General features: G+C 43.5%; 1 protein-coding gene across 1 annotated transcript in view; it reads right to left on the bottom strand.

Annotated features, from left to right (window-relative positions):
- Positions 1-21,796, bottom strand: part of COLEC12 (collectin subfamily member 12) — a 100,917-nt gene that overhangs the window by 72,493 nt on the left and 6,628 nt on the right. The window contains exon 2 of the mRNA XM_051610479.1: positions 16,094-16,144. Within this exon, the coding sequence (XP_051466439.1) occupies positions 16,094-16,144 (51 nt within the window). The remainder of the gene's footprint in view (positions 1-16,093; positions 16,145-21,796) is intronic.

The following is a 21,796-nucleotide window of genomic DNA, read 5'->3' as shown; positions in this document are numbered from 1 at the left end:
GCAAAACTCCACGATAGGATTAACTTTATTATTACAAAACTTTAAAACATTCACAATGCAATAATACTTCAAAGCTATTCAGGTTTTAACAAAATCTTGCTTATACATTTATATCAAGTTCTTGAACTAGAGAGTGGGGAGAGAGCACCCTATGTGACATTACATTAGATATAATATCATGACAATGCAAACTAACATGCTATGTTAATGGACAGCATGGTGTGTGCAATCACAGAAGAAACCTGTTCACTGACAGCTGGGCTCTAACTCACTAAATGCAATGAAAATACATGATTAATTTTACTGCGATTTAAAGCAATGTACCTATTTAGACCTTTCAGCTGGTTGCACAAGTGTCATTTAACCTGCCTTCCAACAGTGGGATGACACAAATCTAGTCAAGTCATTTCAGACTTCAACACTGGCAGGAGCAAGGCCACTTTAATCAGTGGTGTTGTACCTATTTACAGCAGATTTGTCTGTGACCTAGGAATGTAATTTCTGAGAAATAGACAGAAAATTCTTCACTGTTCTCATATTTCTAAAAGCCATTTAAAATTATTACGAGGAAATTACGTTATAGACAGCTTCCATAAATTTCAAAAAAAGCCTGAAGGAAGAAATCCCAGAAAAAAAATAAATTTATTTGCCTAATGTACTACAGCTGAAATGAGTTGATCAGTAATTTACGTCCTGGGAAATCGTTACAAAAAATCCCAAATCCTTTTAACAAACCGTAATCTAAAGAGAATGATGGTCTGCTGTGGGTATCTCATCTGCACCAGGCAGAACTGCAGATAAATTACAGATTGTCCTCCCCTCTGCTTCATTGTTCATCGAAACCTTCCCCACGCCACCGTTGAAATATTTCAAAGAAGTCGCTTTGACTTAAATGTCTAGTTTACTGGAAATTTGCTGGCAATGTCCTTATGAGTTGGTTGAAAAACAAGCAGTGTAATCTGCAAAGCTTTAAACCAGCGCATTTTTAAACGGGGAAGTTTGCTGTTTTTTCTCTCCCTTAGTAGTGGTCAGCTCTGGCAGGGAAATGCTTTAAAACACACACAGGCCGTGCTAGAAAAAGATCAAAAGTGGATCCGATGGCAGGGCCAGCTCACAGCGGTTTCACAGGAGGAGAAAACAAAACGAGTAGATGAGTTTTTCTTGCTGTGCATCACCCCGCACTGCCCATCTGCACACAGGAGCTCCCAGGCACAATGCAGTGTCTCTGCCACAGGGCTTGGATCCAGAGATTGAGGAGAATCACTCTGTCCCTCTTTGCCCTGTCCCTCTTCCCAAATCAATTCATCCGCCTTTATTCTGGCAGCAGCCAGGCTTTTCCTCACACTGCTCCTCCTCGCTGGGCTGCTGCTCCTGGGGAAGGGAGGCAAGCCTGGGTGCTGGCTTACCTCGACTATCGATCAGTGACAGGGTTCAGGGTGACAGTGACCCTTTCTGGAAGCAGGTAACTCATGTGCACACAGGGCCTGGCGGGCTCCCAGGATGGGGAGCCCCACGGAGCTGTGCCAAGTGACAGCAGTGGCTGGCCATGGCACGGCTCTCCCTGCCCACCCTTGCTGCACCACATGCCATTTTATTCTTTCATCTGTGCTCGTCTGCACAGCCTGTGCTGTGCTAAAAATGTGTGAAAGCATGAGGGGAATGCTCTTTTTTCTTTTAGGAACTTGAAGCCTTTTAAAAACCCTTGGAGGTGAATGTGGAAAAAAGAGGCCCCACCCAGAGCCTTAAAACACCACACTCATTTTCTATGGGATTTTCCTAAGGGGCCATGTGGGGACGCATATAAAAAGCAACGAGTTAAGTTTATAGCCCCGTATATCCCTCCTAGATAGGCACACAACTGCAGCAGTCCCCTCACACCGTCCAAGCAGGCAGGAGAAGGCAGCGAGCGCTCCCCGGTTTCAGGGCAGAGCTGGCGCAGCATAACCCGCAAGCGACCGCGCTTCTTGGCGGGGTTCCGGACGCCAGGCTGTGCCCAGCGGTCGGTGCCCTGCTGACACAGCTGGGGCAGGCTCAGGCCGGCTGCTGGCAGCGAGGTTGGGTTACAGGGCAGAAATCATAACAAAGGCAGGAAACAGATCAGCACTCCCTGGGTTTAACACCCTCTCTGGGGACCCTGCTGGTTTCCAGACTGCAGATGGTTTAACCCTGTCCTGAAATGCGCCTGCGTCGCATGCTCTGCTCTGACCAAGTTGAGTCGGGGCCATAAAATAAAAGTAATTCAAGGCAGCACAGGAATGGCCCCAACAGACGCTGGTCAGAAGGGTTTTACATCGCTTTCTATGAATGGGCTTGGAAATATGAACCCTGCTGAACAGTGTCCAACTAATAGTAGCCAAACTCTTGTGATGGAGTCCCTGGGCTGAGCTTTGGGATGACCCTCTCCCCATCATTCCCTGCCAGCTCTGTGTGGTTTTGCCAGGCTACCGCTGGGGTCCAAGCCTCCTCGCATCTGCAGAGCATCTCTGTCACCTTGCAGGCTGGGCCTCCATTTTTTGCTGCTTTCAGCACTGTGCTTCCGGCACATGGCAGAAGGAAACCCCTGGCCAATCTCATCCGCTTTATTGACTCCAGTGCCAAAAACCAGTTGTGCCCTCAACTGCTTAGTTTTGGCAGCTGAGTTAATGCTATGTATCCACCCGACAGTGAACAGGTAGTCTTTCATAAAACAGACCAGCTCTGCAGGACTGGGAGTACACTGTTAAACATAGCTCTAGGGAAGTCATGCAAACACATTACCAGTTCCCCCAAGCACTGATTTGCCTCTAGGTGTTGGTTTTTCACTTTGCAGCAGGATGCTTTAGGACCAAATCCCACCTGTGACATGGTGTTGCTCAGTGTGGGGGAGAAGGGAAGCAAGCTATGCAATCTCAAAACTGAAGGTGTTTGGGAAAAGAGGAATTCCGCATTAGACTGTAAAGAGCACAGCACTATCCTTGGTTGTTGCTGGGAGCCCTGACATTCTGGAAAAAGCAGTCTCAAAAGGTGTCACTTAGAGGTTATGAATCCATTTCATATACAAATCTGGCAGCAAAAAGGGAAGACAAATTCCTGCCAAAAAGTCCTTGCTCTGAACTTGCCCAAGTGAAGCTTGCAAGACTAGAGAGGGATCATGGCTTCCTTGCAGAACTGTCCTAAGGGCACATCTGCAAAGGTGGTGATAGTCCTATAACACATCACCCTGCAAAGCTCCCATAACTGGTGGAATTTGGAGTTTCTTAATTCAGCAGCTACTGTATTAAAAGCACATGAAAACTATTAAAAACAAACCAAACCAAAACAAAAACATAGGAGTAACATATTAGAAAACCCAAACAAACCTCTAAACAAACCCACCCTGGAAATGTCTCCCATTCACAGCTTCACTGAGTATTTTCTTTTAACTCACCACAAGTCTTCCCAGAAGAACAACTGAAAAGACATTAGAGATTGATTATTTTTCTTTCTAAAACGCTGCTTTAAAATTGCTACACTGCCATATAAGCACAATCAGCAAGATCAAAATGAAGAAGACTACAGTGACATAAGTACACCTTTGACGTAAAATGCCCTTTAATTTCACAGTCAGCTCTTCTGCTTCCTTTTACAAAGACACTTCCACTTAACCTCTTTTAGGTCACCCTGAACACCCATTGGACATACACATATTATTGGCAGCTCTTTTGGTTATTTTGTGTGGGGTTTTTTTGTAACCTGGTTTCATGCATGTGAAATTTCATTCTCTGTAGTAAATGAAAGACTTTCACAAGTCGTCTTCTTTCCATTAGAGACATGACTGGAGGTTCCACTGCTATTCAAAAGAAGCGTAATAAAAAGGGGCTTGTTGTGGAGAATACAGCTCCATTTCTCTGTATTAAAGCCCAAAACTACTCACAGTAACCTCTTGCATAGAAGACTGAGAATAAAAACAGCCCCACTATGCCATATTTCACAAAGCAGATTGCCAAGAACACGAGTTTCTCAGGGGTCGGGACGCAGAGCTGCAGCAGAGGAGCAGATGTGGCTATTCCTGCGAAGGTGGCCTCCAGCTAACACCCTCTCATCCCGTGTGTCACAGTGAGAACACACTGGGCAAAGGGGTTAAAATTCATGCTCTCTCTTGATCTGCTTCTGGCTCAGAGTCAAGGTTTGCTGAAGCAAGAGGCGAGCTATGAAGTCTATGAGGTTTCTAGGCTGTCGATTGCCCTCTGACAATGGCAGGCATTTCCTGCAGCTACCAAATTTCCCTGCTGTGTCCTCTTGTTGGGCTCAGTACTGAGCCTGAGGCTGAGGTATGCTTTTTACTTTCTACTGGACTATGCCCAGCCTAACCTGTACGGGCAGAGAGAACTGGGGGAATAAGGGACAAACTTCTATCTAACCAGAAAAAGAACAGGAGCCACATCTACTGTGCTCCTCCTCCTACTCAAAAAGAAAAAGAAGAACATAGGGTTCCTTTATGGCACCACAGACTGCCATCTCTACACTGCATGTTGTTTTCTGCACCTTGATGGACTAAAACTTGGACTGTGAATGCTACAGAAAGCAGAGCAATCTTTCATAGTTGTCGCTTCATGCACTGTTTTGGACCCTGAAGAAAGGACGTGTCTGATCTGTGACCAGCAGGGACAGAGCACAGAGGGCTGAATTACAGATCTCTGCCAGTCTTTACTTTGGTTCTGTCTGATGACTCAAGAGAAAGACAACGAAGACATGTAATCCTCCTCCTCCTCCAGCAGTACTTCAATTGGTTCAGCTCCTCACACACCCCAAACTCATTACTTTGACACCTTAAAGTTTTCTTCTACTTTTAGCTAACCTTGAGTAACTATTAGAAAAGGCACCAGTTTTAAAGTTTTCAAAACCTGGGAAAGCTTTTTCAGCTCCTCTGCAATGAGCAGAAGAACCAGATGTTGGTTTGTTTGCTTCCCCTTAGAACTGAGTCACGCTATGTATTCTCCACTCCCCATGTCTGCTGCTTTCTGCAAGGCACTTAGGAAAGAAATTTTGCCTGACACTGAAAAATGCATACAGTCATTTTTACAAATTTGTAGAAGAGGTTACAGTCATTAATCAAGCAGAGACCTGTTTTCCTAAGGGGACAAATAAGTCATGGAACAATGATTGGTTGGCCTGTTTTAGGAAAGTGTCACTGTTTAGGGTACCGAGAGGACTTGTGACTGGGGACTTGAAGCAAAGTGAGGACAAAAAAACCCCACATCTCAAAATTTTGGTTTTCCAGGCCTGGGGAGTAATATGCCCAGGAACACATTAGAAACACAAATTTCTAGATGGAACCTACATGCAATCTAAATGTCCAGGGGTCTGTTTTTTGTATATTTGAAGTCGTGCCATTAGGTATTCCAACACAATGACTCAAATCCAATTTGGATGTATTTGTATGAAACCGAGCACACAGGTTTAAATATAAACATCTGTGCACACAAGCAGTGACATGCAGTAACTTCTGGGGTCTAGTGAATTTAGCTGTGCTCAGATACTATGTTGAAATGTTAACAGTGTGTGTCTGGATTATTCTGGCTTCTGAGTGTTGGAAATGTTAATTAGGGACAAGAGCTCTCCCACTCCAAACTTCAGTCTTACAGGTCAGATTTAAAATGAAATAATCAGTTATATTAGGCATTATATGCAGTATTTCCACCTGAAGCAATTAACTTCTAGGGAGAAGGGTGGAAGAAAGAAAATATCCCTTGGCTCTGGGTACTGCTCTTTTTTTTTTTTTTTTTGTAACCAGTTTTCCCTCCTTTATATGATAAAGCATAAATGTATGGAAGGAATCTTTCAGTAACCAGTTGTTGCTACATAGAAGATAGTCCAGAATCACACCTTAACCTCTAAGAAAAATACAAGAGGTTGTGCTCAATGGTACGACCAAATGTAGGGTATGGTGACCCTAACAAGCCTGGCAAGCAAAAGCATTCATGCCCATTTCTGGTAGAATTTTCCATGTTCCTTGTCAAGACCTTGGAAGCAAGCAAACAGAAATGTGCCACTTGAAGCAAATCAATAAGTATCTTCCAAACGTTTAAAATTTCAGGTTTTGAAAGATCTGCAGTGAAACCCTGTTAAGCAGATCCTAGTGCCCTGATACCCTTAAAAGAGAACCTAGCATAGCCTGGGCTGCATCAAAAGTTGCATGGCCACCAGGTTAAGGCAAGTGATTCTCCCCCCTCTACTCCACTCTCCTGAGGCTCCACCTGGAGTACTGTATCCAGTTCTGGAGCACACAGAAAGACATGGAGCTATTGGAACAAGTCCAGAGGAGGGCCATGAAGATGATGGGAGGGCTGGAGTACCTCTCCTATGAAGAGATGCTGAGAGAGTTGGGGTTGTTCAGCCTGAAGAAAAGAAGGCTTCAAGGAGACCCTATAGAGTCCATCCAGTACCTGAAGGGGGCCCTACAGGAAAGCTAGGGAGGGGCTTTTCACCAGGGCATGTAGGAATAGGACATGGGATAATGGTTTTAAACTATAGGAGGATAGATTTAGGTTAGACATTAGGAAGGAATTATTTAGTGTGGGGGTGGTGAAACACTGGCACAGGTCACCCAGAGAGGTGGTAGAAACCCCAACCACGGAAACATTCAAGGTCAGGTTGCACAGATCTCTAAGCAACCTGATCTGGTTGAAGACATCCCTGCTGACTGCAGGACGGTTGGACTAGATGACTTATAAAGGTCCCTTCCAGCTCAAACCATTCTATGATTCTATCATTCTATCTGCCTCACAACTTTGTAACATTATGAAATACGTGTCAGAAAAGTCCTGTTAGGCTAGGCCTGAGTGTTTGCACAAGATTCTAACACAAAAATATCCTTATGAGCCTTAGCCAGGTCAAAGAGAAGCAGATCCCTGTGTCTTGCACTGTTGTCTCCTACAAAACCTCCAACTGTCTCCACTAAGAGTCACAAGCTAAAACACAAAAAAGCACATTCATGTTTTATTTATTCAAGGCATCAGTCTCACTCTCTGGCTGAGTTGATTTTCCAGATGCATTCCTGACTGAACTGAAGAGTATCTGCAGGACACAAACCTCTCCATGCACCCGTTGCGCAACACTTGTCCGTGCCGGCTCCAGGCACCGAGCAAGGCTCTTTCCTGCTGCTGCCTCCCCCTCAGCCCTGCTCTGCTTTCCAGAATCTCAACCCACTCCCTTAACCCAGGCTGAAACAGGACAAACAGAAACTTCTCGGCTCTCGAGCTGCTTTGCTTAGGTTTACCCACATGAGTAGGTTAATCGAGAGTGGATAACATTTTATTCCAGCTTTTCTTTGATTAATTGGTGATACTGCAGTGGAGTTTGAATTGGCTTTGACTTAGCAAAACAACCTAATTCTCCTTGTTAGTGTCTGAAACAGGCAAAACCAGTGTAAAATACTTATAGATTCTTTATCTGTGCTATCTCTGTTACTGTTGTCTCTCACAGGCTTTTTAAATTACTTATATGCTTTCCCCAGCATTTATATAGGACATAATACACAGATCTGGAGTAGATCTCTATGTAGTACCTTAAAATGACCTTGAGGAAAGCCCTCACTCAGCATGGAAGTGACTTCACACAGCATTAGTCTCTCCTTGCTCCTGCTATTTTTAAGGATGGGTGTCTTTAAAAGAGGTAAATGTCTAGACTCCCTTAAAAGTAGGTTAAATGACTCCCACGCTGAGCCCTATATCTAGATTTCACATGGAAGTCAATCTTCAGATGTAAAATTTTCTCAGCGAAAATCACCAAGAAATTTGCTGAGTACATGATGTACCACATTCATGGTGTCACCTGTCCCAGGCCACTGGCAAGGCTTGGGGCTGCTGGGTGTGATGGTGGGGGACAGCAGAGACCACTGGGTCCGGGTCTAGGTGTGGGTTTGGATCCAGGCATTTCACACTTCCCTTGCAGCAGGTGCCCTGTGAGTGTGGGAAACCAGGCACCAGCCATGTAGAGGCCAGGAAGCCTGATTGTAATATTAAATGACATCGTATGTCAAAACATTGTGGCACTTTTGTTCTAATGCTTGTGAGAGTCCAGTTGACAACATATTGTACTAACAATTTCATCTGATATTTCCTCTTCCCTGGGATGCTGCAGCAGACATGACTGCTCCCTTAACTGTAGCAAGCAGGAATGGCTACAGGGGCTTTTGGGCATAAGTGGCCAAAGGAGGAGAGACTTCAAAATCTGACAGCTGGAGGCTTATTGTACGAGGCAGTGCGTTTGTTTATCAACAGCTCTGTCAAGCTAACTTGTACCAACTATTTGCCTTGGTTGCTGCTAATTAAAATGCACAGCTCTTTGCTGGTAGCATACTTGTTGTTTAGAAATCATTGACAAAGCAATGGCAGCAGCATGGCTTCATACTGACTGCATGTTCAGGGGTTTGGCTCAATGGGAGCAGGGTTTGCAAAGGGCTCAGTGCCCCGCAGAATCAGGTGTGGGAATGTCACCTCTACCATGTCACTTAACATTGGTGTTAGAGCTCCAGAATGTTTTGAGGAAATCCCAAAGAAATAAAAGGAATCTAGGATTTCAATATAAGCAGCACCTGACAGGTACGTGGCTTTTTAAATGTGCTTTTAGATACATCTAACAACATTCTCTCAAGGGAAGACAGCACTTCCTTTCTCACGAGACACCAATGTGTCTCCTTCACCAGCACTTAACACAGCATGGCAACTTTCTGATGGGAAGTGACTCTGAAGTAGGTACAGAAAATCCAGAGATAGATTAGACACATTTGGGTACTTGCAACCTTATAGTTAATAGCATGCAGTAAAGGGCAGAGTGTAAGAGCAGCTGGCTACAGATGCTGGCTTGTATTTTGAATAAAGCATAAGAGGAGCACAGGAGTAATACTGGTTCATGCTACAATCCCACAGCAGTGCTGGGAGGTCCACCAGCAGGTATTTCCAACTATTTTATCTTCCCCTTCCTTCTTCTGATGGTTTCTTAGCTGAAATGTTAATCTCTCCCACAGTTTTTCTGTGTTACTTCTTTGCATGTAGATATAATGGTACCAAGTGCTGAAAATATAATTTTTCGTTTCCTTCCAAGGCATTAATATCACAGGTGATTTTGTTCTGAACAGCCCATAATGCAGCCTAGGTGTTTTGGCAGCAACTTGATGTTACCAAACATCGTTATTTGTCCAGTTAGTTTATAGGGAAATAAATACAAAATCCCCAGGTGTTGCTTATACTATGGCAAATATTTTTCCTCCCATTTGTAAACACTCTGTTTAGCCCACACACTTATTTTACAGCTCTAATGAAAAACAGAGAGCAAAATTCACATATAATGCTGACGATGCCACCTTTCAATGCACCTCTGTAAAAGACAGAGTATTGGTCAAACAGGTATCAATCCAAGCATGCAAATGCAATAGATGAAGAAACATGTCAAGAATTTTAATTGTACTAGATAGAAAAAACCCGTAACTAAGAGAAAATAGATTGCCTACATGAGAGAATGCAGCTGGAATGACTTCAGTCACTACAGCATGGCTAAGAGGCCTCTTTATGGGTTTGGATTAGAATGAGAACTGCTTTGAGCCAGATATAGCACAACAGGTTGGAGAGGGGCAGCTCCAAACCCATAGACCTGGACGGCTCTTACAGCTCCTAAGTAAGTTAGCACGGGACACACACATCCAATAACTTTTTGGATCTCGCTACTACTGCCTGACACTGATGGATTTATGAGGGTGCATTACCTATTTTCCATCTTTAGGAAGACAAGCAGTTTTAAATTAATGATTTGGATATATCAGCAATAATCTTATTTATCACTTATGTCTTTTACATTGCCAGAGGCAGAAGCTACTGACAGAGGAGGGACACAGCCAGAGGCATGCAGGCACCTTGACAGTTCACGAGTACCTTGACATTCCTCTGCAATGGCAATATGGAACACACTCAGTGTTTATTTATTTATTGAGACTTGAATTCCCTGCCAACTGCCACAGTACTCTGAATATATAATGGAAAAGAGAAGACAATGAGCCCCTTACACAGGGAGTCCCTCCGCATGCAGCCCTTGATGCACACGACTGAACCCCAATGTAAACCCAGGACCCCTGGAGGTGCTGGGCTTTCCACCACCCAGGGCTCACCCCAGGAGAGGGCAGTCTCAGCCCCCCTCCACTTTACTGGTCATTAAAAGGGTCACTCCAAATGAAATTTCTTGGCCTAAAATGAACAGCCGCATGGGCGCCGCCATTCAGTGAGGATTTAATTACCCCAGGATGCAGGCAGACAAAATCCTCATTTGATAAATACAGCCAGACCAGTGAACTGGAAGCAACATGCCTGACTTTTCTTTGGCTTTGTGAGTATGGGTGACCCCATGACTTTTTATTAAGCCGTATGATTACACGCTGCAGGCATACATGTGAAAGAATGCCTAGGGAGGGATGTGGCTTGTGGCACCTGAAATCCCTCACTGGTCATTTACAAACCATAAAGAAAAGTTGACAAATTCCTAAAGGTTAGAATTTCTTTATTTTTTTTGTTAGGGGCTTAAGGTTTGTGTGGATATAGCACACGCCCAGACTGATGCCAGACATTATTTGTGTGCATGTTATTATAGATGCAAACAATGGCCTGAATTTAACCAGAGATAAAGACTAAAATTATTCTGTCTGTGCAGTGTTAACGAATAAATGCTGTTCCTGAACTAGAACAGAATTCCAAGCCATGGGTTCTACTCATCATCAAACAAATCACATTTGAACTGTTATTTATAGGAAGATAAAAACTGTGTATTTTAATTTCTGAAATATTTTCTATATCAAAGTTTTCATTTTTCACTGTAAAACATTCGTAAGGCTTTTATCAATTGTTACACTCCTAAAACTCTCCCGTTGTATCCTATCAAAGGTGGAGAAATAAAATATAGTTTCTCACTGTATAAAAAACTATAAACACTATATAGTGAGAAAACGGTTATTAAATAGATCTAGTTTAGCTGCTCCCAAGCCACTCATCAGGGAAAAAATACGTTCCAAATACGTTTTTAAACCAGGTTAATTTTTTTCCCTCACTTCTTTTATTACAGCAGAATTCATTACTGTGTGGCAGTATCACTCATCCGTTTGTGGTCCAGAAACTCCCAGATTTAACTCTTATACCTGGAATGGTGCTCAGGAGCTAGATTGTCATAAAGCTCACAGGGGGACATCCCAACTCAGTCATCTCTTGCATACCCCATGGAAGGTACAAGGTACCTAAAGAACTACCTACTTCACTGGAGGTAAACTAATTTTTATCCCTGCTTTCCTGTCAGCTGCTGACCTACAGAGTTTGAGGAAGGTGGGAGGACTGCAGCTTTAGGGTGCACTGGAGATACCCCAGCACATGAAGGCCTGTCCTCTGCTGTGGCAGGTGAAGGTGAGGAGGATTCTGATTAGTGATCTAGAACATTGGGGATGACCAAGATGGGTCCTACTATGGAGGCTTGCAGCCTCCAATTCTGGCTGTGTTTGCTAAGGGCAAAGGGTAATTATCTTACACAAGCTGTTTAGTCTTCTACTTATCTATAGTGTACTGGCCCTATCTTTTGCTTCCTTGGGAGCACTTTCAGCGCAGTTCTTCGAAGCCTGTTTTCTAAACCATTAAAAATGTGCTTCACAACAGTTCAAAGACCATCCCCTCTGACAATTCAAAGACCATCCAGTTTGCTTTCAGCTGTTTCATATTGTGCTTTAGCTTCAAACTATGCAATGAATAACTTCACAGTGAAATTTCTACATTAAGTACTCTATTCAGGAAAGTGCAGGGTTTAAGTTAAACATTAAAATAAAGAAACAAAATTCACAATGATCTCTGTATCTATTACCTTGGAATGCCATGAGTTAGGAAGTTGAGATCTGCTACCTCAAAGTTCATTAATTCCTTTCAATTCCTTTGCCTATGACTATGCCTGGAGCCCAAATCTCAGTGAAAAGAGTCAAAATCTTGCTGTAAAGACAAACACCGAGAGACTAGTCTATTATCTCAAGCCTGAGATTTAGCATCCCAAGAGGGTTTAATATTGAAAAGTAAGTTTTCTCAGTCATTCTTTCCCAAAGCAGGGTGGTGTGTGTGTGGGGGGGTGTGTGCAAAGCAATGACACTGATTGACGAAAGAGTTAACGTTGGTGGCAATCTGATGGAGAAAAACCAGTGGAGAGGCATAGCTTGTTATCTGGAGCAGATAACTTCAAAGTAGCCTGAGCAGTGACTGATGATGAAGTAAGGCTGATAAGAAACATACTTCCTCACGTGCTTTCTCACTGCAGCAATCTGGAAGCACTGCAGCTGAGCATCACGCTTCTGGCAGTGTCCCTGCACATCTGTAGCAACCATTGAGAAGAAGTAAACAGCACCAGTCAGCTGGAATGAGTGCTTTCCTCAGCCTCCCTGACTCCCTGTAGCAAATTTATCCCAAGCTCAAAAGACAAAAAATGCTGGTATTTTCCTAGCATCTGTATTCATTGTTATTTAATATGTTAATGTGTTACACTTAGTATGTTTGGCTAATGTTCTGCTGACTGAAAAATAAAGTAGCATGTTAAATTATCTGAAATTAACTTATCTGAGGAGGAGGGACAGAAAGATTCAGAAAAAGGGGAAGTGGTGCAGGACAGCATGCATTCAGTCCTCTTTTCAAAAGCTTCTTCCCCAAAATGAGAACTGTTTGAGGATGACTCCCTCCCTCCACAGATCTCTTCCTTCCTTGAACCAAACTACAGGCTCCAGCAACAAGGCAGCTAATAATAAACTCTTTAGCTGAACTCTAGGAAAGCAGTTTGGCTAAGGCTTTGCCTGCCAAGTGCTGACCAACACATGTTCCCAGCTGCCAGCAGTGACTCACCACAAGCCATGTTTTTTTACAAACCAGTGGTGCTTTAGCCATCTCCCCCTTGGAGCCTGTTTTGTTCCAAACAAGGCCTTCCACTTCCAAATGATGGAGTCAAAGGCACTTGAGTAATGGTCCTCTTACGATGTCTCATGTCGATAGGTCATACAGAGACTATTGTGGTCACAATATATTAACATAACTGCTCTTATACCATGGCTCCTGAAACCATAAAGCCACTCCAGCAGGCTCTAGACAAACAGCCCTGGGATTTCCACAGTACCAGCCAGCAGACAGGATGGAACACCTTTCAAAATTACCTTTTATCAAGGGTTTATAAAAAAAAACACTTGGTCCTTGCCTTGGGCTTAGAAAATCATAGAATCATAAACGTTGGAAGGGACCTTAAAGATCATCAAGTTCCAATCCCCCTGCCACGAGCAGGGAACCTTACCACTAGACCAGGTTGCACAAAACCTCATCCAACCTGGTCTTAAAAGCCTCCAGGGATGGGGCATCAACAACCTCCCTGGGCAACTCATTCCAGTTCCTCACCACCCTTATAGTGACGAATCTCTTCCTAATATCTCTCAGTTTAAAACCATTACCCCTTGTCCTACCACTACACACCCTGATGAAAAGCCCCTCCCCAGCTTTCCTGTAGATCCTTTCAAGTACTGGAAGGCCGCTCTAAGGTCTCCTCAGAGCCTTCTCTTCTCTAGGCTGAACAGCCCTAATTCTCTTCCATGTTGTGTTCTCTTACCAGTGAGGACACAGGACTGAGAAAGAACACCAGTTGGGACAGTAGGCAGAGCATTTTCTACTGGTCAGACAGGAGCTTGAACTACTCAGTTGGATTTTGGCCCCAAGACCAACTTCTGATACTGCACTGGAAATGTCAAACCAGCTGGCCAGTGGATTTGGAGTTTTTAAAAGAGGTGCATGTCACCCCCCTGAACAGAGAAGCCTGGTGCTAGGGGAAGCAGCCAGTGCTGCTGAAGACATGTGGCCCCCACTCCCTCCAGAGGTTGCTCAGAAGCTGCCTGGAAATGCAAGAGAGACTGCAGAAATGGGAAAACACCAAGTCAGGTGTTCCTCTCCTTTCTGAAGGAGAGGAAATAACCCCTTTAGGGTTCATAAAAGCATGAGCATTTGCAGGCAGACAGCATGAATGCTGGTTCAGGGACATACGGAAACCAGGTCAGCACAGCTCCTCCCTGTGCTGCCCCACAATTATGGGAAAGATGAGAAAGGGGGTATGGGAGGAAGTTTGGGCTCAAAATAGTGCAGACAAAGAAGGCTTCTTGGATCAGGACACTGCTGAATTAAAGAACTCTCACCAGTGCCAATGCTATGCCTTACTGACCCCATTTCTCCTTTAGTCAAGGCTCTTCTTTTGTACTGCAGACATCTGGGACAACCTCCCCCCCCGACCACAGCAATGTTGTTTTCATGAAGAAGAGGGTTATGGTTGTTTCCTAAGAGTGGAACTGTGCTGTCTCCTCCTCTTGTGGTGAAATCTCCTCCTCTTGCCACCGCCAGACTGATGGCACTCTCCTCCCTCCCTGCTGCTCCACCAAGTGGAACAGCACAAGCATTTCTGGAAATGCTCAGATAAACCTTGCATTTCTAGGGGGAGAAATAGCACCACATTACCCAGAAGAAATAAATAAACTAAAGAAAGTTAACACACAAAAATCCAATCTTGTCCAACAATGCACTTACTCCTGGGATAGTAATGATAGCAGGGTGCGCTGCTAAAACCTTTTGCAGTTGACTGCAACAGTATGCTCACCCGGGATAGCCAGGGAGTGGGCAGCACAGAGGAATGCTATTTTTATGTGTTCTTGAATACTAATTTCTTAACAGTTCTTCCCATTTTGAAAGAAAAGAGAGACAGAGAGAGAAAAAGAGAGAGAGGAAGAGAGGAAGAGAGGAAGAGAGGAAGGAAGAGAGGAAGGAAGAGAGGAAGGAAGGAAGAGAGGAAGAGAGGAAGAGAGGAAGAGAGGAAGAGAGGAAGAGAGGAAGAGAGGAAGAGAGGAAGAGAGGAAGGAAGGAAGGAAGGAAGGAAGGAAGGAAGGAAGGAAGGAAGGAAGGAAGGAAGGAAGGAAGGAAGGAAGGAAGGAAGGAAGGAAGGAAGGAAGGAAGGAAGGAAGGAAGGAAGGAAGGAAGGAAGGAAGGAAGGAAGGAAGGAAGGAAGGAAGGAAGGAAGGAAGGAAGAAAGAAAGAAAGAAAGAAAGAGAAAAGGAAAAGGAAAAGAAAAAGAAAAATCCTGTGTGCAGCCTTAAAGCAGAACTTTGCAAGCCACAGATGCTGGCTCTGTGGTTGGCTGACCTATCCAAAATAAAGCTCAACAGCAGGGAGCAGTGGAGTAGTAGCAGAGGGGGTGGAAGAGGTCATGTGAATGTGATCCCCACCTCTCAAATACCACATCTCCTTATGCTGCCTCCCCCTGCTCCTTTTGGGATGGAGGGAATTGTTGACTTGTTTTTTATTTTCAGCCTGCCTCTCCTATCCATTTGCCACGTGGGGTTGTTGAAAGTGACTCTTGTTGCAGTCACTTTCCCAGGAGAGAAAAATTAAGGTGAACTTTTATCCCAATGGCTTACAGTTCAAAAGGCAGCAGCTTGGATAATGAGCCCCTCTGGCTGATCCACCACCAACTGGTGCTGTGGGAGCTCAAAGCACACCATGTCCCCTCCGCATGTCCAGAGGAGTCTGCCTACCCTGGATGAAGCTGTTGGCTGCAGAGGCTGAAATGTTTCCTTGAGGGAAAGAGAGCATAGAAGCCTTGAAAAGAGGACTTGAAGGCTGTTGCCCCTTGGGCAGAGATGCATGGCACCACCTTCCCCATGCAAGAAGGCCATTTCAGTAAACAAACACGGAAAAATGGAAAGGAAGTGGAAAAAAGGAATAGAAGTTACCAAGCATTTTAATATTCTTTTACATCAGAATACATTCATATCATATACTTTTTTTGGGGAGGAGTGCACAGCATATGTGCTGGTTTAGCTGGCAGCACATTTTCATAATGCTAATGATCAAACATTGAAACCAAAGCGTTACGTTTGCTAAGAAAATACACTGTCTAAAAATCACACCTTCCTCTGGGCAGATATTAGAGTGAAGTGGATAACAGGACTGTACCTACAAGCTTTACGCTGCCAGCAAGGGAGGTTTTCATAGCAAGTGTTTGACTTGCCCTAAGCAGTATGCAACAGTGAGCTGAAAGACCTGCTGGCACTTACCAAACCTCTTGTAGCCAAAGGACTGCACCTCCTCCTCCTCCGCAAAATCGTCTGGAGAAAGAAAGACACAGCAACAATTTATTACTACTACCCCTGGGAAAAGATGGGAAGAAGTTTTTACAGGTGCACGTTTATAAACTAATGTACTTGGAGGTTTAATGGGTTTGCAAAGCCTGTTACTGATCATCCCCTTCTGTTGTCCATATCCCACCTCTGTCCCTGGGCAGAAAAGGCAGTTTGGAGCCTTTCCTCCAAACCAGTATCATCAGCAGGAACACAGGCTACAAATGGTTTATCACCTGGCAGCTAGCCTGAAGCCTGCTCAGCCACCTAAGAATAGGGCAGAGCAGACATGCCCCTCATCATGGTGATGGCCACAATTGTCACCAGAATGACACCCTGACCGTGGCACTTGCTTCAGCCTCTGCCTGCTGTGGGGCTCAGGTTTACACATATGCACCAGCTGGGCTGTTTGCACAAAGTGCAACATGTAGCTATGCTGAGCAATCAAAGAGAAGTCAGAGGGGACAGCTGTCCATCCATCCATCCACCACCTCCCATGGGCACTAGCTTGGCCTGCAGAAGTAAGATCTGATAAAAAATGGAAAACAGAACTGACAAACTCAAACAGATGAGAAAAACAAAAAACATTTATGCCCTTTCATTCTTAACTTCTAGCAAGTGCTAAAACAATAACTATCACTTAAAAAAAAAATTATTTTGTCAAAAGCTTAATTTCTCTTCACTTCCTTCCAGCAGCAAAGGAAAGGGCTAGCATCAGCAGAAGAAATACACCCACAAGTTCTTAAAAAAAACTGATATGTTTGCATTCCTGTGTTCAGCCTCCTTCTACCAACACAACCCCTTTTTCTGTTGAGTCAGGAAGGCGAGAGCCCTGCCTTATCAGCAGCACCAGCTGACCCACTGCCAGGGAGGGAGGGCAGCATGGCCCAGGCTGCTCATCTCCTACTTTCCTGTTTCCCAGGAGGAGCAGTGTAATCCCATTTCCCCTTCCACAAGCACCATTTCATGTGGTGGGGAAGCCTCCACAGGCCTCTCTTTAAAGAGGGCTGAGGACATGGCTTCCCAAGAAGCAGCCAGTGGTTTGCAGCCCAGCACAGTGCTGAGGAACCATGTCATCTTTACTGGGTTTCTGAGCAAATATGCCTCCATGCTGCAAAAAAAAATTGTTGGGGACTGACAGCAAACCCCTGCTCTTCAAAACCTGGGTACTCCTGGGCTTTCCTTTGCCTCACAGCAGCAGGGAGGCAGACTCAGCACCCCAGAGAGCTTCTCAGGGTGGCTGCTTGCCACTTGAGCCAGCTTTCCAGTCTGGAATGCTGAGGAAGCTCACTCACTTGCAACCTCTCCATCCAGACCTTTCCCTGGCATGGGGGAAGAAGGAAACAGAAGCTCAAAGGCTGGTCAAGGGCCTCACCAGAAGGGGAACATTTAATGAGCAGTGATGGAGAAGCAGGCTCAAAGAAGATACGCAGACCTGATGAGAGGTCTGTGCTTGGCTAGACCTTTGGTGTCCACAGACTTACTGCACAGGAACAGGCTGCTGTGAATCATGCAACTGGGATAGCTGGTGCTGCAGCTAACTCAGGCCACAACAGAGCTTCGGGGGGACAAATTCAAAGGTGAAGGAAAGATATAGTCCTGATCTGGGCTCAACAGAGCCCAAATCATGTGAGTGTACATGACCTGTGCCTCCTTCCAACCTGCAAGGTGCCATGTGCTTAAGTCTGAGGGAGATATTGCCTGAAGCAGCAAAGGAGTCTGTGAAATGCACGATTTCGTGGAGCGTCATCATTTACTCAGGTAGAGTTTTTGATAAAACAGCTCAAAACTCGTATTATTAATCAGGTAACACATATTTTGCTCACTGCCAGAGGCACCCCTGTCCACATCTTAAGCTAGACCCCCAATTCAGAGGTGCATTTAAGAAACAGAGGAACCAGCAGACACTCCTTAGGCAAAAAAACCCCAACACATCCTGGTTTTGAAGGCAGAAAAAAAGCCTTTAGAAAAACAAACTCCACAAGCCCTCACAATTGCACGAAACATCATCTGAAGATAAGGTCACCTGACAAAACATGACACATAGTAATAAACCATAAAGAGGTGACAACCAAGTTTCTCATCCCAGCAGTGAACTACTGAGGAAAAAAATCTTCCCCTCTTGCTCAGAAGATAAAATGCTGCACAAAAAAGTATATCAGCTCCAGAACCCTTAGCTTCCTGCCCTCCCCTGCTATCAGGGACATAACACCATCGCCCCCTTTGTTTCTCAGAAGCCTAATCTGGCTTATCTGATGTGTTTAAATCCAGTGGCTTCATCCTACAACATATCTCCAACATCTTCCTGCTGGACTGCCGGCCTCTTCCCTAGTTGTTTGGTCTTTCATATCTAGCCCAATGGCATTGCCCTCTGGCCACACATTTATAATAATATTTTTGTGTTTCTGGACTTTCTTATATTGGCAATATATATATGTGTTTTATGTACATATATTGTATATAATATATATATATTTATCTACACATGTATGTACTTTTAAAATATATATATATACTTTTTAATACTTGCAACACTGCATGGTGTGTTTGCTAGGGTTGAATAATCTTTTTTTAGCTCTTAATACCTTATAATTATTCATTATTCTCCTAATTTTGAAGAACGCTGTGGCATCTGAAACAAAGTAGAGATGTGCAAGCACAGTTTTGTCAACAGATGACCTGGCTTCCTGCTCACTAAAATATCAGATAAAACCTTTTTTAATCCCTGTGAGTTGATCTAGCAACAGGCAGCAATGTATTTTAGGGGAAATGCACTTTGCTGAAATTGTGTGCAAATATAATATTTTTACAATATTAACTGTAGTGTAACAAGTTTAAGGAGAATAAAGATGGGAAGAAGAAATGAATAAAACAAGGTTAGATTAGATGTTCAGAAATCAACAGCACCGCATTCTTTGGAAAAAGAGACTAGAGTGAGTTGAAAGTCCTACTTAGAAAGAAATCTGGATTTGTAATATTAAAAATTAAGTTGACAAACAAGCCTATAAATTTAAGCAGTAAGGCAAAGCCCCGTGCCCCAGCCTGCTCCCCTGGTGCCTTTCAGACAGTGTTGAGTTAACTGGAGGTACCAGAAACTTGGCCCTCAGCTTCTTGTTCTAGTGCTGAAAATATTAATGTTTTGTCACAAGTTTCACAAAAATCTCAAAGCTTTGTGATGATACATTTGAATCAGGGAAAGAGGAGAGAACTTCAGTTTTCATTTAAAAGGGAACAGCTTTTCTAGAAAAAACTATGAAAATGTGATCTGTGATGAATTATAGAAGTTAAGAAAATACACACCAAGCAGGAAAGCAAATAGTAAGAAAACCCGCAGAATGTTTTTGTGCCTTACACTTTTAAAGGCAGAATCAAGAGACCAGAGTGGAATAAATTGAGGAGTTTTGAGCACTGGCAGCTGATATTACAAAAGGAGATCTTGCATTTTTGCATGAGTGGTGTCCATACACTTGAGTGGGGCTGCAACTGGTGCAAGAGCATCTTGTTTGACATTGTGAAAGCCATAAGTTAGAAATATTTTACTTTAGTTTAAATCCAACCCTTCTTGTTTTACAAAGAGGACTGGAATAAATGCAATATTTCCATTACATGCATATACATTTATAGGTAGGCAAGGCTTATTTTCCTGGGTGAAAAATATGAAGGGCAGCCTTCTCCTTGAAGCAGATAATAAAGCAGAATCTGTTATTATGTCCCAGCTGGAATAATTAACTCTTTAGTCCTTGAAAGACCAGTTATAATTTAGTTATAAACTGAACAAGCAAGCTCTCAGCTCTGAACTGAACAACTGGGAATCCAGAATAAGAAACAAGAAAAGCTGGTTAAAACGTGATTTCTTATTCCATTGGCTTATACCAAGCTCTGGCAGAAGGAAGGTCCATAAAAAGAGGTGAACTTTGGACAGAACGGAAATGCATGTGAGCTACCAATTGCATTTAACCGTGTAAGGGAAGGACCACCAGAGAGCTCCTGTTTCATCAGATTTACAAGAGTCTCCTTGGAGGCTATAACAGATTGTCATGTGAAGCTTACAACAAGCCCTGAAAGAAGTGTGGCTCACTGGAGGTTAGAAGCAGTACATCAAATATTTTAGGGAGTCAGTACAAAGCAAGAACTCTGGTTAGAAAAAAAAAAAAAAAAAAAAAAAAAGCTTTGAGATATTTTGGCAATATCCTCAGCTCACTGAATACCAATTCAAAATTCTGCCTGCCCTCCAGTTATAAATTATTACTGCAACACCTCTAATAAATATAGTTTTAGAGTTAAATAAGTTACAGTACAATGCTTCAAGGGAGTGGAAATCATAAAAAGGCAGTTCAGCTGGGGATTAACACAGCGAACAGAGGGAATTCATTTAATCTAAAACAAATTAGACTCTTATTTGATTAATTTGCTAGAGGCAAAGTAAAAATCTGCGGAGTAGAACTGTGTAATTTCTAGTTCTTGTTCTTAAATCTTAAATAAATTAATCACGGACCACTTACGAGTCACTCTGAGGTCAAGTAAGAAAGAGCTGGCCTGGAGCCAAAGAGGATGCCAGTTCTGCCCCGGGACTATATAGGGCCTATAACCACTGCATTGCTTGGTCCCTTTGCTGCTGGAACAGCACCAGCTCTGAGGAGCCTTTGGTGCAAGGTGATTTTAGGGAAATTGCTCCCATGTTATCCCTTTCCTCTTCTGGGTGTCATTTTGCTGGCATATGGAAGGTGTTACACAAAGCTGCTAATGTACATGTCCAGCTGTCACCTTTTAACAGTACGTCCTGATCAGCCATTTAAACATAATTAACTAATGAAGCAAACTAGACCTCAGAACTATTAGAGCTTTTGGGTCACATGGTCGCTGCAGAGACAAGGTATCCGATCATTTCTCAAACTTTTGTGTGCAGTAAACATGGTTTAAAGTCTTCGTTTAAAGACATTGTTTAAATACTTGAATTAAGAAAAGACACCAATATTCGATACTGTATTTCAAAATCTGGTTAAATCTACTTCAGCAAAGAATGAGGCATCTGGGCTGAAAACTGTCATGCTGAGTTTCAACTCAGATTTCAGAAGCTATTTTATAATCCCCCTGCAAACTGTATTTACAGTATCATAGAATCATAGAATCACAGAATCCTAGGGGTTGGAAGGGACCTTGAAAGATCATCCAGTCCAACCCCCCTGCCAGAGCAGGGTCACCCAGAGTACGTCACACAGGAAGGCGTCCAGGCGGGTTTTGAATGTCTCCAGAGAAGGAGACTCCACAACCTCTCTGGGCAGCCTGTTCCAGTGCTCTGTACTCTCACAGTACATGAGAACTTACCCCTAAGTACCACACTGGAAACTCAGGACTTTAAGACTAATGTGTAGTAACAATGACATCCGGTGTAAGAATTGCCTTTAAACGAAATCTCTCTCCCAAAGAGCCTTAATAGTTAGGACCCTGCCTTTGCCAGTGATTTGATGGGAACTACACAGTTATAGCCAAGTGCAACTCTGTAAAATTCACCTTAATATTATGAATAACAGATTGCTTTTGTATCACGTGGAAAGGTGCTCTGCCTATTAGTTGAAAATTATGATATTCCTCTCTTCAACCTATAAACCAGCATGGATGCAGAACTCTGCTCAGAACCAT

The sequence above is a fragment of the Apus apus genome, chromosome 2 (genome assembly GCF_020740795.1).
Source record: "Apus apus isolate bApuApu2 chromosome 2, bApuApu2.pri.cur, whole genome shotgun sequence".
NCBI lineage: Eukaryota > Metazoa > Chordata > Aves > Apodiformes > Apodidae > Apus > Apus apus.
Note: the sequence above shows the minus strand (reverse complement) of the source record. Positions and strands in the feature narration are given on the sequence as shown.